At 46.7% G+C, this 18,844-nt stretch overlaps 1 protein-coding gene across 1 annotated transcript in view; it reads right to left on the bottom strand.

The window, feature by feature from the left end:
- LOC108515904 (collagen alpha-1(XXII) chain) overlaps positions 1-18,844 on the bottom strand; it is a 184,218-nt gene that overhangs the window by 98,163 nt on the left and 67,211 nt on the right. The window contains exons 4-6 of the mRNA XM_017853085.1: positions 16,943-17,017; positions 6,622-6,733; positions 316-439 (exon numbers count right to left, since the gene is read on the bottom strand). Of these exons, the coding sequence (XP_017708574.1) occupies positions 316-439; positions 6,622-6,733; positions 16,943-17,017 (311 nt within the window). The remainder of the gene's footprint in view (positions 1-315; positions 440-6,621; positions 6,734-16,942; positions 17,018-18,844) is intronic.

Genomic DNA, 18,844 nt, shown 5'->3' on the forward strand with positions numbered 1-18,844 from the left:
AACTCATTCTCCTTTACCCCATTGGAAGGCCTGGTACAACTCAGTCTCCTTTACCCCCATTGGAAGGCCTGGTACAACTCAGTCTCCTTTACCCCCATTGGAAGGCCTGGTACTATATCATTAGGACAAGAAGCTGGACCTCTTGGGTCTCATGACATTCCCCCTGCAGGTCCTCTGAGCCTCCATACACCAGGTTCTCGATCTCTCTAGGCCCAGGGATAAGAGCCCTGGAGAAAACACCGTAGGTGATGCCAATCCCTGTGAGAGGGAAACAGAAAGCTCAGGACCACCGAGATAAGGCGGTGCTGTCCTTACCTGTGGGATGCCGTACTGGTCGATGACCTGCCAGATATACCAGTCTTCCTTCCGAGAGGTTCTCCTGAACCGGAAGGTTGTGACAAAGGCGTATTCATCAGGTAAACCTTGGGGGAACACCTCCCTGGAGAAAAATGGAGACAAACACAGCAGGCTTGGCAATGAGAGCAGGGACCAGCAAAGTGAGCCCACACAACCCACCAGTGATCAAGCCCTGCCAATTTGACTTCCTAAATATTTCCACCATCCACCTTCTTGGCCTGCCTTGACTGCTTTCTCCTTAGGTCAGGGCCTCAATGTGACCTAGACCATCGTCATGGCCCCTGAGGCTCCAGCCTCAGCATCTTCAAATCCATCCCTATGGTGCGTCTGCTTCCATCTCTCCACTACCACCATGACTGATGACATCCAGAGTAAACGTTACATGGTCATGCTCCTGGGATCAAATATGGAGAAACTCCCAGCTTCGCTGCTCCCTGCTGCATCCCTCCTCGGCCAGGACAAATGGATATACCTTATCCTGCTGGGTGCCCTGTCTCAGATGCCAGGATGCCATGGTCTGAATGTTTCTGTCTTCCTAAATTTATTATGTTGAAATCTTCACACCAAGGTGATGGTAACAGAAGATGGGGATTTGGTGGGGGGTGATTAGGTCATGAGGGCAGAAGGCTCATGAATGCAATTTGTGCCCTTATAAGAGAGACCCCAGAGAGCTTGTTTACCCCTCCCACCATGTGAGAGTGCAGGGAAGGATGGTGTCTATGAGGACCCTGATCTTAGACTTCCCAGCCTGCAGAACTGTGAGGAGTAAATGCTGTGTATAAGCCACCCAGCTTCATTTATGTGCTTTGTCATAGCAGCCAGAATAGACTGGGATGTAGCACATCCTCTTCTATCCCACAAGGCCCAGGTTCCTGCCTGGCCTGTGGAGCCAGCCCCTCACCTTGGGGAGGCCTCAGCTCCCTGTTGCTCCACGCCCGCCAAGTTCTGGGGCTGCTTATCCTCTTCCAAATTCAGAAATGAAAATTGTTCATTCCCTTCTGTGGAGGATCAATCCCCCGACCAAGAACCAAGATGCCATCCCTCAGTCCCTCTGTCCTCGGAGCACTGCTCTTCCATCTTCCTCTGTATCATGAACAGGGCACCTGGGCTCCCTCCTGCCTCTCGCATATCAGTACAAAACCCCGCCACCCCCACCAACACACAGCCTCCCCTGACTGCACATCCCCAGCCGGGACCTGAGGAATCTCCCACTTCCTCTTTCTTCTTCTCCTTCCCTTCACAACAGAGTTCTGGAAAACGTCGTTGACATCACCCCCTCCTTCCTCATCTCTCCCCATCTGCTCGACTCACAGCCACCTGTCTTCCAGCTCTCCAGGCTCCCCACATTTTCCTTGAGGTCCCTGGTGAGGAAACACTGACAAATCCGTGTCCCTTAGCACCCACTCGGGTCCCTGAAGCATGGCAGGCACTTCATAAAAGTTGAAGGAATGCAGAACTTTGAAAACTGTCAACAGCCATTTCCATGGAGAAACCTCTCTTTCACCAGAGCTAGTACAGGGCCTGGTTGATCTTCCTGGAGGACGCATCCTAGACAACACAGATGGGGAAGCTGCCCCATGCCTCGTAGGAGTCTGAGCAGCCTCCCTGGCCCCCACCTACTTGATGGCAGTAGCAACCCCTTACCCAGTTGTGACAACAAAATTGTCTCCAGATACTGCCCAAGGCCCCCTAGGCGGTGGGGGTGAAATTTCTCTTAGTTGAGAACCACTGATCTATCCTAGACTTACATCCTATCAAAATAAAGTTTAGCTTACTTTTTCATAGTGTTTCTTGGATTCAATAAAGCACTTACACATAGGATCTCATTTGACATAAGATTCTAAGATTTAATAAAAATACACATCTTTTGAGAGCTTAACACAAGCTCACCACTACTCTTTTCACATATTGCCTAATTTCTTCCTCACGAGAATGTATAAAGAAGGTATTACAGGTGTGAACCCGGGAGGCAGAGCTTGTAGTGAGCCAAGATCACGCCACTGCACTCCAGCCTGGGCGACAGAGCAAGACTCCGTCTGAAAAAAAAAAAAAAGTCGGTATTTTGATCCTCGTGCTATAGCTGAGGGCACCCAGGCTCTGAGGGGTTAACTCCATGCCACCTGGCTACCTGGGATCTGCTCTCCTGCGCTCTTCTCTTAATCACCAGCTGACTGCACTCTTAACTGCAAAGCCTGCTGTGGGGGAGCCCAATCCTGCCCTGGGAGCTGGGGGCTGCCTCAGGAATGTACATGACATTGACTTCCCTGCTGGAGGAGATGGACCCTGCCTGGCCAGACAGACAGGAAGGGAAGTGGGGAGGCGTCTGAGTTCCTGGTTCTCAGACTTGCAGATCCGCAGGGACTTTGTTTGGCTGTAGGACCTACAAGCAAGATTCTGATTCTGTTTACAGCTCCAGGCTGGGAGATGATGGCCCAGTTGTTCAAAGTCATTCTCTGAGTTGGGATGTCACCCAGGATCATATCCAGGTAATAGGAACAGGGCCCATCACTCACAGCACCTGGGCTTCCCTCAGTATTCAGAGATGCCCTCAGTCACTGCCCATGCAGGAGGAAGATGGGACCTCCCCACCTGCGTCCACAGACACAGACTTTGTAGCCACAGATCAATATGTTGCTTTGTTTTTCATTTTCTCCTTCTTTCTTTACTTTTTTTTTTTTTTGAGACAGAGTCTCACTTTGTCTTCCAGGCTGGAGTGCAATGGATGGCACAATCTTGGCTCACTGCAACTGCCGCCTCCCAGGCTCAACCAATTCTCCTGCCTCAGCCTCCCAGGTAGCTGGGATTACAGGTGTCTGCCACCACAACTGGCTAATTTTTTGTATTTTTAGTGGACAGGGTTTCAGCTAATTTTTTGTATTTTTAACAGAGGCATGGTTTCACCACATTGGCCAGGCTGGTCTCGAACCCTGGACCTGAAGTAATCTGCCTGCCTTGGCCTCCCAAACTACGGGGATTACAGGCATGAGCTACAGCACCTGGCCATTTTCTCCTTATTTTCTTAATAAATCCAATTATGCTATTTTTTTCCCCCCTGAACACACTTTCTTCTTATGCCTTTGAAATACACACAGACAAGTATACCATAGGAAAGAGTACAGATTTATCTGTTAATGACTTTATATTCCCCTGATTATAATAACTTTTGCTTAGGTTACACACACACACATATGTGGATATATGTGCATGTGTGTGTATATATATGTATGTGTGTATATATATGTATGTGTGTGTGTGTGTGTGTGTGTGTATATCAGTCATTTTAATCAGGGAGAAAAAAGATCATTAACAGAAAACATCTAAAGAAAGGAAATAGCTGAATCCAATCTTTTCCACAAATAATACAGCAGGTATGAGATGACAGTGGAAGGGAAAAGGGTGTGTAATTAGAGGACCTGAGTTTGAGGCCAACCTCTGCTTCCTCTGACCTGTGAGGTGTTGAACAAATCACTGTCCCATTTTGAGTCTCAAATGTTGTACCAGCTAAGTGAAAAGTATAATACCTGCCTTGCTCGTTTCCGTTATTGTCGTGAGAAGTAAATTAGATAAGGTGCCCTTTAAATGTTAAACAGGTTAGAAAAAAATATAAATATTGAAAGTGACATCTCTTTTCTTTATGAACAAAATTAACTTGCAAACTAAAATTGTATGTATGTGTGTTTAAATTTCAAAGCTTTAGAAATTAAAAGTGTAATATCCTTTCTTGAAAAGAAAGAACTTTGCCAATTTGATTTTATTTTGGGTGCTTTGCCATTAAAACAAATGTAGAAATTCCTCCTCAGAGCAACTCTCAGAGAACAGGAAGGAGCCCAAATCCATGAGCCAGAATCGGGGTCCCATGCTGCGTTCCACAGAGCATTGCCTGAATTCGGCTGCTTTGCTCTTTGATCCAAGTGCCTCCTTAGAAGGTTAACAAACAGAGTGGTCCTTGGTTAGAACCTTCCACTAGATTTGTGTAACTTTTGCTTTCTTTATTTTGTTCATTCTCTTTTGCATTTTTTTAAGTTCCACATGATTTTTTCCTGCTTACAAGTAGAATGGGTAGTGAATTGGACATATTAGGCAAAGAAGTGAGGGGAAGTGAAGAAGAAAACAGGCTGTAGATTCTGCTCATCCCTGTGCACCCCCCACATGAGCACGGGGCCAGGTGATTCATAATAACATCCCCCAGCACCTGGCTGTGTGTGGAGGGAGAACCTCATCGTCTGGGAAGATGACTCTCAAGAGTTGGCTGACAGCGATTATTGTCTTTGTTTCATGAAAACGAGACTCAGAGAGGAAGTGACTTGTCTCATTTCTTCTTCTGTAAAATCGCTCTTGGAATGTAGACACTGTGAGCCATGGATGAAACGACTTCAGAGTCTGAAACAGTGCCTGTGTGTGGTTGGCACTCAGAGAATGCTCATTGAATTAAAAAAATAAAAAGGATCACACAATGCAGAAACCCATACTCTATGAGCTGGCATTCAAAGCCAGTCTTTGCCAGACTAGCATCTGAAAGAACATTTTCACTTCTTACGGGCTGTTGACTCATTCATTCAGCAAATATTTCCTCATTCCCTACTCTGGGCAGGGCTTAGTTGGGTGCCGAGACTGGAGCAGAAACCAAGACTCAGTTCCTTGCTAGGACTTCTCACTGAGCAGGGGAGATAAGACTATTGTACAATGGATCAGGTAACTTCAACTTTAACACATTTTGTACAGAAGTACAAATTGGGAGAAGGGTAGGTAAGGGGAAGGCCTGACTTTGGGGATTCAAGGAAGGCATCTAGAGAGCATAATGGGTGAGCATGCTTTGCAGGATGAGCAGGGCAGGTGTCCCAGGTAGAGGAAGAACATGAACTAAGGCCTCCCAGTGGGAGGAGGGTGCCTGGGAGGCCCTAGAACACAGACAGGAGACACACAGGGAAGACTGGAGGATGAGCCAGGAGACCACAAAGGCGGGATGGGGCCGGGTCACATAGGGGCCTTCCTCTTCCTGGCCTTTTAGTTTACTAAGAACACTGGAAGCAGTTAAATAGTAATAGTTTAAAGATGGAAGAGAGGTCTCATGACACGATACTGTCAGAGACGTGTGAAGCAGAGCAACTCCGTCTTAAACAGGAGCTGGGTCAAATGAGGCTGAAACCCACTGGGCTGCATTTCCAGATGGCTAAGGCATTCTAAGTCACAGGATGAGACAGGAGGTCAGCACAAAATACAGGTCATAAAGACCTTGCTAATAAAACAGGTTGCAGTAAAGGAGCCGGCCAAAACCCACCAAAACCAAAATGGCCACGAGAGTGACCTCTGGTTGTCCTCACTGCTACACTCCCATCAGTGCCATGACAGTTTATAAATGTCATGGCGATGTCAGGAAGTTACCCTATATGGTCTAAAAAGGTGAAGCATGAATAATCCACCCCTTGTTTAGCACATCATCAAAAAATAACCATAAAAATGGGCAACCAGCAGCCCTCGGGGCTGCTCTGTCATTCTTTTATTTTTTTACTTTCTTAATAAACTTGCTTTCACTTTGCACTGCGGAGTCACCCTGCATTCTCTCTTGCACGAGATCCAAGAACGCTCTTGGGGTCTGGATTGGGTAACAGTATCATTTTTGTTTTCAAAAGATTTGTCTGCCCGTAATGAGAAGAATAGAGTGTTCATTTTGGTATCATCTTTAGCTCCTGACTGGAGGCCCAATAAGTGTCAGGAACTGGACAAATTTTTACATGATGTCCTCTCAATAATGTTGCAAGGCAGGAACATTCACTTTGGATTGAAAACATGAGCAAATTGAGGCACAAGGGCATTCAGAAATGTGTAAAGCCAAGTACCCAGTCAACACTGATACTCAGTCTCAACTGGCCAAAGCTACTCCATGATTCTGGCAAAGCCACACCTGCCATGAATGCAGTGTCAGGTCCTTGGTAGGTGCTATGCACTACTAAACCATACCCGTTTGTTATTTCATGAATGGACAGAAAAACACATGTATGAATGAATGGCTAATGCCAAATGTGTATGGAGAGATGGGTGTAGAAGGAGCAGAGAACCAATGAAGTCAATGATAATAGATTGGCTAAAAAACAGGTTGAATTCCCTGGTCCAGTGGTTCAGCTGCTTCATCACAGGGCAACCTTACCAGGCACTGAAAGGTTAAAGCCTGGCTCAGTGCCAAGTATGAAACTGAGGCTGCTGGCCCCTTTCTTGCCCTTTCCCATGACACCCTGGGCAGGTCTGGAAAGAGAAGTGACCACTCACTCAGTACTTTGCACCACAGGGAAGGATCCCATCCGTACATAAGAACTCTGCACGCCATTCTCTCTCTTCCCCAAGATTTCCTTCACACTGAACAAATCCATCAGGTCAAAACCTGTTCAAAGAGAAGAGCTGGGAATGAGTTTGGAGACGGAAGAGTATAAAAGACAAAGAAAAATCACATCTGCTCTCTGCAAAGGCAGCCTGCCCATCCCGCCCCAGGAGAACAGATTGGGAGGGAATTATTCAAATACATATTCAGGGAGAAAACATAAGCACTGGAGTAATGAGATGTACAGCTTCGGCTTCAATTCCAGGAAAAAGGTGCAGAAGAACGCAGACACTGGCTTTCTCAAGAAAATGTGTGTGCATGTGGTTATGTGTGAGACAAATGGAGGGTGTCCTGGTTGTGTGAGTGCCGCAGGGCCCTGGTGTTCACGAAGCCCAGATGTGTGCTCTTCGCTCACGCAGGCTGGCTCTGCGGGCAAACGGCCACTGAGGGCTTTCCTTTCTGCAGCCGTATTTTTGCCTTGCATTTGGACTTTACTTGGGTAAAGTTTGGCAGCTTCTAAGTTTCATGATTTTTAAAGAGAGAAACATCAGAGAGGAATTAAACTGTCTTCATGAGACTGCATTACTTGAAAGGATTTTGTTTTGTTTTTCCTTAGTTCTGTTTAAGTTTCCTCTAAGAGAGGACCTTATATGCATTGTCAGTGTAAAGTAACAGAAAAATCAGGGGCTTTGGACTTGGGTGAGGGTCAAGGGTAAGGACGGGGGTTTGATCTTGAGCGGCCATGTGTATGTGACACTGGGCAAGTCACATGACCCACAGGAGTCTCGCGTACTTCACCGTGGAAGGACAGCAATGATGCCTACTGGGTAGGGCTCTGTGACAATTGTGTAAGACCCTAAATATGCGTACTCAGCATATGGTGAGAAATTCATACAGTGGGTTTCTTTTTACGAGTTATTTCCCACAACCACCAGCACATGCTCATCCACATTCCCCCACAGTGGGATGCTTTCTGCAGACCAGGTTCTCAGAGGGGCCTGAGGACAACACTTGTTCTGGAGGCTAACATTGTGACTCAACACCTGCCTGAAACTGTCTCTCTCAGACACTGGCGAAAGCTCTCAGCAGGTTACAGGGAAGCTGGCTGAAGGCAGGCACCAGGCTGAACCCATCTGTGCACTCCCAGGGATAACATACTTCTCGGTATTGGCACCTAACCTATGAGACTTTAGGAAGAGTTCCTCACTGTTTCCAATATTCTAAGGCACTACTGAAAAAAAAAAAGAAAAAAGAAAAAAAAACAGGAAATGAACTTCTAGGACTAACATAATGATTGAAGCCTCTTGGCCTCTTTTACCACTAAATTCTGCCCAAAGAGATTATTTATTCATTCAGTATATGCTTTTGAGAGCCAGGTCCACGCCAAGCATTTTATGAGAAATGCCAGGGAGGGCAGCAGGTAGTCCTAATGCAAAGTTTGAGTATTAGAATTGGACAGGTCTGAGTTGTGATCCGAATCACCACGTCTTTGCTGGGTGACCTTAGGCAGGTTGCCTGACATCTCTGAGCACTGGTTTTTTCCATCTGTAAAAAGGGGATTATTTTAGAATGTACCTCATTGCTATGAGACTTAAATGATACAAAGTTCTTCATAAAGTACCTGACATACAGTAAATCACCAACAAAGCACTTTCATATTTACTGTTTTCTCATCACAATTGCAGCATTCTCTAACGCTAAATTTTGTCCATAGATGTCATGTATTTATTCAATAGATCATTTTGAGAGCTTGCAATACGCCAAGCCCTGTGAGCTCCAGGGTTGCAGCAGGCGCCAACACAAAATCCTGGCTCTAGGAGAACTGGAACTGGTGGGGACCCCAGGAAATAAGGAAATGCACAGTGCAAGTGTGCAGTACAATTCCAGGCACAAAGAGTCAGTGAGCAGGGGCAGCACTGGAGAGGAACAGGGCTGGGGTGACAGGGAAGGTGCTCGGGGAGGAAGCTACCAGGTAGAGGTCTGCTCTGGCCTGCGATGGTCTGGGAAGGGGTTTCTGAGCAGGGCAAGGTTGCTCTGGGATTGAAGCCCTGCACTTTTTGGATTGGACCGTTCCCCGCCCCTTGCCATCCTGAGGTTGTCAAGTTCTCGGAAAATGACTAAGAGCTGCCATTATGTCATTTTTCAATAGCATTTCACACACTGGCTATTTAATGGAATTCATGATATAATGTTAAATGATATTGGGTCCTTAAGATGGGAACAGTATTCAGAAGCTTCATTATAGATGGAAAAAGCACCCCTCCAAACCATGCTTGTTTACACACACTAGTGTGAGTGATTCAGCATCTCTGGAGACGGTTGGTTTGTGGGAGGGAGCAGGCACCCACAGTCCCACAACCAAGGTCCCCTGTGGTGCATGGGTTGATCCAGCTGAGAGGCTGCCACTGGGCACAGGCTGAGTGAGGCCAGCTTTCCTCACCCACCAGCTGCTTGAGGACAGGACCTGGCTTGCTGAGTTTGCCACCCGATCCCCCATCCTCAGGACCTGCAGGGCCAGCCCACAGTGCAGATTTGTCAAACTGAACACAGGTCTCACTCTGAGCTGTAACACAGGCTTGGTCCCTGGGAGAGACTGTGTGAAGGAGAGAACACTCAGCACGTGGACCAGATATCCTGAGTGAAGTCCTACTAATGAGCTGTGTGGCCTTGAGCACAAGCATCAACCTCTCTGGGCTTATTTCCTCTACAGTTTTGTAAAATTGGGATAATAATAACACAGTGTAGTAGATAAGTAAGGGCTATGATAACAATTTACATGCAAATCCCTGTTCCCACACTTTTTCTCCCTGCCAGCTCTCAGGCAATTTACTCAACCTCTCTGCACCTCATGTCTTCATCCACCAAATGGGACATTAAGAATAACCACTTGGCCAAGCAAGTGGCTCATACCTGTAATCCCAGCACTTTGGGAGGCCAAGGTGGGCAAATCACTTGAGGTCATGAGGTCAAGACCAGCCTGGTCAACATGGTGAAACCCTGTCTTTACTAAAAATACAAAAATTAGCCAGGGGTGGTGGTGGGTTCCTGTAATCTCAGCTACTTAGGAGGCTGAGGCAGGAGAATTGCTTGGACTCAGGATGCAGAGGTTGCAGTGAGCTGAGATCACACCACAGCACTCCAGCCTGGGTAACAGAGAGAGACTCTGTTGGAAAGGAAAGGAAAGGGAAGGAAAGGAAAAAGGAAAAAGGAAGAGGAATAGGAAAAGGAAAAGGGGAGGGAAGGGAAGGGGAGGAGAGGGGAGGGGGAGGAGGAAGGGGAAGGGAAAGGAAGGAAAAGGAAAAACCAGTCACCAGGTCTGGACAGGAAAATGGCCCTGCACAGTGTCTGCCTGTCTGCCAGTGGCAATACATTCTGACTCTACTATTAGACATTCAAGTCTTGGAAAATCACTTTGAGTTTTAAATGAGAAAATGTGTAGGAACATGCCTGAAACACAATAGTTGCTCACTAAATGCTGGATGCTCTAATGGGTCCCTCGCCCTAAATGAGAGCATGATCACTCCTCTAAACCTTCACAAGCTCTAGACAAACATGCGGCATGGAGAGGTGGGTGGGTCTCCCTGATACCAACATCCTGTGATCCTGGCTGAGTCACTTTCTTTCTGAGTATCAGTCTCCTCATCTGTAAACTGGGAGAATTTTGGGTACAATTTGATCATCTTTTGTGTTTTAGCACCAAAAACTATTGTCATATTTCCCCCAATTTGTGCCATGGCTGGAAGGAGTCCCAGTCAAACTGCATTTCTTGCATAACAGTTAACTTGAATGTGCAATTTTATGCAGTGAAGAATCCCTTTGTTCAGTATGCCAGGAGACAGGAGGTAACAGAACAGCCACAGTTCCTACTCAAAGCCATGAGGTTAATCCCAGGTAAAGGTACAATGCACATTGGGCATTAGCAATGTTTAATGCTATGTTTAGTGCCCAAGGCACTCTGCTCCCACACAGAGTTCCAGCTAGGAGACTGAGGAAGTTATCTGGTTTTGTTGAGCCTGTTTCTGTAATTGGAAAAATGGAGAGAATAATTTATTGCAGGGGTGTCATAAGACCTAAGTGTGATGATGGGATTAAATACCTGGGGGGAAACCAGCACCCAGGAGTTCCTTAGTCAATCCCACTGTCCCCAACTGGGGACCACAGTGGGAACCTGCTGACCCAAGTGAAGCTTGATCCCCTGGCAATAGCTCTGCCACCACCCCAGAGCCCCGTCTCTCTCACTCTGGTTATAAGGACCAGGCCTCCAGGGTGCATGACTGGGAACAGCCACCACGCCCACCAAGGAGGGAGTCCTGGGAAGTCCCAGAGATCCTAAATTGGGCATTGGGAAACATTCACCGAACGCAAGCTGAGAGCACCCCCTCTCCTTTATCTCCCCACTGCACTGCTGTTGGCACAGCCCCCAGCCCACCTGAACAGGGCCTCAATGCCCCAGAGGCTGCAGTCTCAGTATTACCTAGAGACAGAAGCATGAAGAGTCCCCACAGCTCTGGGCTCCCAAGCAGGCCCAGTGAGGAGCAGCTGTTGGAACTGACTGGGCCCCATACAACGAGGGGCCTTTCACAACCCACTGGGCTGCCCCTGTATTGGAGCCCCTGTGTCTGGAAGTGTCCTGGGGCCTGAGGAGCCCCAGCAGTGGGAGGGGCAAAGTCAGAGCCGGGAACTGCAAAGTGGGCCGGTCCTCTACTTCACAGCACCATCAAACACCGCTAAAAACTGACACCCTCATCTGCTTTTCCCCTCAGCAGTCATATTGGAGAGAATATATGAAATAGACTTGTTTTCAAAAAGCAAGCCTATGCTCTACTTTCTGGTTCCACTTTTATTGGTTTCAGTGAACAAAAACAAAGAGTTGAATACAACAAAACTTGAACAACAAGGAATTAACTAGGTGGCAGCAAAGGGCACCAAGAAAAAAAAGATAAATTGCCCCAAATAAATAAGGGCTGGGAAGGAGAATAAAAAATGTTCCCGAGGAAAGCAGGCTGTGATGCAAGGCACTGTGAGATAAAAAAAGCAATTGTTTCATGCAAAAAATAGAGGGAGCACCTCGCTGAAGCCAGGAAAGCCACTGGACCACATGGTGTCAGGAGACCTTAGCAACGGCCCAGGTCACTGGCTGCACCTGCTGTGTCAGGCACCTACTGTGGGCTCCTCACCTCATCCAGCAAAGGTCGACCTGGATGGAACTTTGCTGCTGCCCTCACACCGTGCCCCCCCTACCCCACCCCCCACCCCTCCACTCAGCTGGCTTAGTTCCTCTAGGAATTTCCATGGGTCTGGGCAAGATACAGAGAGCTTATGTTTATGGGGCTGCCTCCTCCAGTAGATGGAGAGCTCTTTGAGGAAAGGGATGATTTGATCTGTTTCTCCATCCTTAAAATGCCTGCTGCTTTTGCTGTTCCTGTTTGAGAATTTGAGGGTCGTTTGTGGAAGGAGAGAAGAGAATTAAGGAATTCATGACCCACTGTAATGGGCCTCCCATGTGTTAGATGATGCGTGGGCTGCTCAGGTTGCAATCATGAACAGGCATCTGGGCTACTGTGGGATATCAGGACCCATGGCGAGGGTACACTGGCTGGGAATGGGGTGGACTGGGGCAGGTCAGGCTGGGCTCTGTCGGCCCCTTCGGGGAGATTGGGTTTCTTCCTTCAGGCAAAGAGGAGCCACAGAGGGCTTTAACGTGAGGGAGAAATACCATCTGGTTTCTATTTTCCAAGGTTATTCTGGCAGCAGGGGATGGACGGGTAAGAAGACCAACCAGGAGTAGGCCTGGTGAGATGAGGGCAAGTGAGGAGGCAGGGATGGAAGAAGCAGCTGAATTAGAGGGCTGTTTAGAAGCTGCCATGGGCAGGACTTGGTGACTATCTGGATGGGGGACCCAAGTGGGAAGAGAAAGAAATCCAGGATGTCTGTGGCCAAATTTGAGACCTGCACATGCCTAACATATGTTTTAAGCATTAAGTAGCTAAACTTCTAGAAAAGTTGCCTAACACTTTTATTGGCTAGAATTTGTAGAACATTTGGTTATTAGAGCTGAGGGGGACTCTTGAAGACACTCTGTAGTATCCACTGCTACATAGGTGAGGAAACTAAGGCTCGGAGATGTCAAAAGATTGACCCAAGGCTGTCTGGCTGGTGAGCAGCAGGGCCATCTAAGACCTATGCCTCCAATCTCCTACGTGTATTCCCATCCTTGTGCTCACAGACCCAGCCCAGATATGCCCTAAAAATAGCCAGAGTCATTTATGGGAAAGCCTGGAGGTGAGGTTTTTGGGGACTGCATTTTTTCCAGAATACAAAAGCTGTCCCTATTACCCGACTGCATTTAAATTGGCAAATCTGAGGCTCCATCTCTTCATAACTCACTCTTCAGCCTGAACATGGCTGGAGCAGTTTTTCGGGGCTGGTTATAATTAGAGGAGACGGTAGATAAAGCAGGTTCTCTGTGCATTCAGAACTGCACAAACTGTATTTGCTCTGCAGACTGAAGGATGCCCAGGTGGCACTGTGATTTCTTTTCCAGGAAGACTCCAAAGAGGGAGGGGAGGCTTCAAGACTCTTCTGGCTGTGGACTGACACAGGAGGGCCCATAATCGAGGTCCCAGTCACCAAACAGACACTTTGAAAGGATCTTCCACATATGCCATAGACAAATCTGTTCAAAGTCCTGCATTTGCAAGTGTGAGTACACACACACACACACACACACTTGAATCTTCCCAGCAAGAATCAGTTATTATTATTATTATTATCAATATTATTATTAAGAAAGGGTCTTGCTCTGTCACCCAGGCTAGAGTGCAGTAGAGTGATCTCAGCTCACTGCAACCTCTTCCTCCTGGGTTTAAGTGATCTGCCTACCTCAGCTTTGGCTAATCTTTTCATGCGTATTTTTTGTAGAGATAGGGCACGCACCACCATAGTTGGCTAATTTTTTCGTGTGTATTTTTTGTAGAGACCGGGTTTCACTATGTTGCCCAGGCTGGTCTTGAACTCCTGGGCTTAAGCAATTCACCTGCCTTGGCTTCCCAAAGCTCTAGGATTACAGGCATGAGCCACTGTGCCCAGCCAGAATTATTCTTAAGTATAAAATAATTGCTATTCTTCAGTCTATAGAATGACGAAAAAGCTTTAAATTCATTCTGAGTTACTGACGATGCAGACAGATTTGTTTGTTAATTTGTCTGTCTGCCTGCCTGCCTTCCACCCTTGCTTACTCCCTCCTTTCCTTTCTTCCTTCTCCCATCCATCTTTTTGTACATCCCTCCATCCAGCCTCCCATCCAACTATTCATGTTTTCATCCTTTGATTAATGCTTCTTATTTTCACTAATTCATTCAAAAATCCACCCATTCATTCAACAAACATTTGTCACATTCCTTCTAAGTGCCAGGTACTGTCCTCTACTCTCAAGACACATAGAATAAAGCCCAAGTATAAACAAATCCTGCTTTCACACAGCTCATATGCTTGCTGGGGAGGTAGACAGGGAAGCAAATAATTATAATGCCTTCAGATTGGAGTTATCAGAATAGAATAAAATGTGAAAAGAGCAACTAATCACCCTGTGGGGCTTCAAGCAGTTTCCTGGAGGTGACTGTTGAGTTGGGCTTTGGGGAATGAATAGGAGTTCACTGCCAGAATAAGGTGAGAATGGGCACACCACACAGAGGTAATAGCATCAGCTAAGGGGAGCACTATAGCTTTGGGGGCTAGTAAGCATTCCAATAGACTCATGAGTAAGCTAGGACAGAAGAGTCAGAACCTCTCCTGCAGAGTAGGAAGCAAGGACTAGATGATAGGAGCCAAGGAATCCAGGTTTTAGAAAGACAGCACTTGATGAAGGGGAGGGAAGAGGGCAGTGCTGGAGGTTGACGTGCTGGTTATAGAGATGCTATAACACTCCAGAGAAAAGACAGTAGTGGTCTGGATGGGCCTGGTGGCAGCAAGGGAAGTGCAATTTTCTTTTAACTCTTCCAGCCACCAAGTAGATGCAATGACAGCAAAAGTGCTATGTCCCCTCTCTTGGGCTGCCTGTCTGGGGGTGGCCAGTCCAAGGAGAAGAGTTCAGAATCTACATTGCAACACAGCCTATTTTTCTCTTCTTATCACAGAAAAAGAGACTAACTTTTGAGGGTCAGAGTAAGTTTGCCTGATTTTTAAGACAAATATGACTACATTTCTTCACTCTGTTGAATCAGTTACCTAGAAATACATATTGTACAGTCCAAGCCCCAAGACTGGCCACTCCATGTGGCAAAACAATGACAAATGTGGGCTTTGCTGAGTGGTGGTCTGAATGCAAATACTGATTCCGCCACACACTCAGGCAAGTGGCTCAGTCTCTCTGTGTCTCAGTTTTCCCAACTGTAAAATGTGCAACAGTGCATCTTATATAAAATATAGAGGAATGCATCTCATATGCTGTGAGGGTAAATGAGGAAATGCATGTAAACCCTCTGGCACACAGTAAGTGCTCAGGAGGCATTCATTATTACTATTGCTTTTATTAATCACATTACTGTCATAAGGATTCCCTTCTATGGATATGTGTGTTAGATAATGAATTACTTGAGGGATACTGCTATGAAGGACTCATAGCTCCCAAAGTCACAGGTAGATAATGCAATAAGGTAAGAATTTGCTTTGAAGATGGATATCCATGGGAGGGGTCTCAGGGAAAAGTTGGGCAGACACATTCACACTCCAGTGGACAGAAAATAATTATCCGAGAGCCAGAGCCTCGCTGGGGATTTCCAAGGCAAAAAGCAGGATTTCCAAGGCAAAAATGCCCAGCGGTGTTACACCTTGGGCAAAGTATTGGGTTGGTGCAAAAGTAATTGTGGTTCTGCCATTAACGTTTTGCACAATTTTTTTTGCACCAGCCTAATAGCTCAGTTATAAATATACTTATTTCAAGGAAATTAAGTTAACAACGTGAAGATGAAAGTCACCTTTATCTCATGTATTAGACGAATAAACCCTGACAGTGATAGCATCCCACTGGGCACCAGCTTCACACCAGGTGCCCCATCCAAAGAATATCACTGTCTCTGGTTTCCTCTGAAAGTGCTAGTTTATTGGGGAGGTGCTTGAGCAGGGAGTAGGGGCAGGATTCAGGGAAAGAAAGCGGCTGATAGAGTATGGCATGAGCCAGTTACCCTGATGGACGACTGCCCCTAGGAAACTCTGGGACATGGGGTCAAACGTGGACTTCAGAACAATCCCACCCAAGGAGCAGTAGAGCCAGGGTGCTTCTATACCAAAGGTCGCTGGTTGAGAGCTGCTCCTGGGGGTTGTTCACTCCCTGGCAACTTTTCCCCACTGTGCACGTAGGCAGAGCAGCCTTCCTCCATTCCAGAAAAATCCCCCAGGCACAAGACGCAGATGCTGGCATCTTTAAGACAGCAGAGCACAGTGACATGGCAAGGTCCCTGGGACACAAGCAGGGATGCCAGGGCCTGCCGAACACCTCATCCTGACCTCACATGGTTCCCTGCTTGGATGGGGACACATAAGTGCTTAGAATTGGACCCAAGATGATGCAGGAGGAAGAGGAGGGACACCCAATGCAGGGTCATTGGCAAGAAGAGCAGGGCTGCTGTCCTGCAGTGGCTTCCTGGTTGGGAGTCGGGAGAGAAGAAAATTTCTTTGTCATATGTATTTGAAGTGCTGAGCAGGGTGCCCAGCCACAGGGAGGGCTGGATCCGTGTTACTGGGATGGTGGGGAGCCGCCTCGGCTGTCCCCCGCATTCTCGCAGCCTTCTATTCTGTCATATGCCTGACAGCCTTTGAGACTCTGCGGTATTTCTTTCTGCTGCTGGGTCTGTCGTCACGTGTCTCTTTGTTCTCTCACCCATTGATTCACTCACATATTTATAACTCTGATTCACTCTCGCTTTCACTCCAAAACACATTGATTTATTCAGTCGTTTGCTCACTTTGCCAATCATTTGCTTACTCATTCACCAGCTTCTTTACAAACTCATTCATTCTCATGCATTATTGAGTGACTCCTATAGAATATCCACAGCCTGCCAAATGGAAAATGTGAATGTATGTTCTTTCCTGTTGGATGGTTCTTTGATGAGAGCTTCCACCTGCACGATTCAAACCATTTTATCAGGACTCTGGTGAAATATGGGAACAAGAACAGGGTCAGTGAGGCTGCCCTGAATTGACTAGGGTCATGCTCAGGCTCAGCAAATCACACACCAAAGACAGCACGTGTGGTTGCTGTTTTTCCCTTACCTGTGATTTCCTTGGTTCCTCCATTGGTGTGCTTAAAGCGATCTCCTTCTACACGAACGCTAGGACAGAGCACATCTGAGGAAAGCAAGAGGAAACAGAGACTGATGAGAAAATGTGATCCATCATCACCCTGTGAAATATGACAGCACACGAGACCCCACCCTGCCTTGCAGCATGTGAGGTGTTCAGTGCCTGGAGAAGATGCGGAGGCAGCTGGCATCTCCGCACTCACTCATGTTTTCATTTTCCCGTGTATATGTTAAGCATCAACTCTGCAAATACCGTGTTCTGTACCGGAGTGAAATATGGACAAGGCTTTGTCTCTGTCTACAATGAATTCACAGCCTTGTCCGAGGGAGCCAGACACGGACATCAATATTATCAACAAAGTGGAATAAGTTGTAGATACATGTGCCTGCTGCTGTGGGGTTCAGGACACAGATACACTACCTAATCTAATGCAGGAGGACAGAGAAGCTTTCTTGGAAAGATTCCTTTTGAAAGAACAGTAAGATTTAGCCAGACAGGCAAAAGACCAAAACGTGATACAGGCAGAGGGAACTTCATTTAGGAAAAGCATGAAACCTCCAAGTCAGTAGGATGTCAGTGAACTGGAAATTGTGTGCAGGGACAGACCAGACAGATGTTCCATAAGTCATCTAATGGAGCTTCAGGTATAGTTCCATAAAAAGGCAAATTCCAAATAAGTAAAACTCAGTTATACAAAAGCAATTAAGTAAGTCATACAATAAAAAATTATTATACAATATTACATAAACATCGTAAAGTCTTCATGAATCCTCACTTCTAAAAAGTTGGAAGAAGGCTGGGCGTCGTGGCTCCTGCCTGTACTTTGGGAGGCCAAGATGGGTGGATCACCTGAGGTCAGGAGTTCGAGACCAGCCTAGCCAACATGGTGAAACCCTGGCTCTACTAATAATACAAAAATGAGCCGAGCATGGTGGCGACACCGGTAACCCCAGCTACTCAGGAGGCTGAGGCAGGAGAATCGCTTGAACCTGGGAGGCGGAGGTTGCAGTGAGCTGAGATTGCGCCACTGCACAACAGCCTGGGTGACAGAATGAGACTCCACCTCAAAAATAAATAAATAAATAAATAATAAAAAGTTGGAAGAAAAATGAACTCTTTCAGTCCCTCTAACAATTTCGGAAAGAGCATTAACTGTGAATTTTAATGTGCTGAGTCCATGCTGACTGCACTCCCGCCTACCACTGTGGCTTAGAGAAGTCTCTTAATCTGTGTGTCTTAGCGTGGGCACCTGTGGCATGGGAGACCTTAAAACGCACACATTTGTCACAGGGCTGCTTTGAGGCTTGGGCGAGATTATGCCCACAATAGCACTGAGAGGCTGTAAGGAGATTCTGTATTCTCATAAATTTCGCACCCAAAGCACCTCATTTACCTCCCTGAAGACCCAGCCCTGCCCGTGAAGCAATTTTGTCATCATACATTATTATTATAATCACACATTATTAGGCAGCTCCACCACCCCATTAGTTCCATATACAATGGCCTGTTCTCATATTTGAGGGTATAAGTGTCTCAGTGCAGGGGAACAAATGAGATCTTTCCTGATTTGGAAGGAGGTATTTTTAATGTTTATCCTCAAAGGCACCACCAGGTCTGACAAGCACCATGGAAGGGGTTATTTTGGAAACAGCACCAAGCTGTCTGTCTAGCACTACATACAGGAACGGGTGCAGGCACAGCACAATATTTAGACAGCTCTACCCAGGACAGCGGCAGCTGTGGGGTGACGATCAATTGCTTTAAGTTTGGCAGCCTGCCAGAGAGACAGGCTGGGAATTGCGTGTCATTTTAATGAGTTTAAAATTTAAGACGGGTTGACTCAGAAGGTTCTATCTATCTTTGATGATGAGC

Source organism: Rhinopithecus bieti, unplaced genomic scaffold (genome assembly GCF_001698545.2).
Source record: "Rhinopithecus bieti isolate Rb0 unplaced genomic scaffold, ASM169854v2 scaffold_36448, whole genome shotgun sequence".
Taxonomy (NCBI): Eukaryota; Metazoa; Chordata; class Mammalia; order Primates; family Cercopithecidae; genus Rhinopithecus; species Rhinopithecus bieti.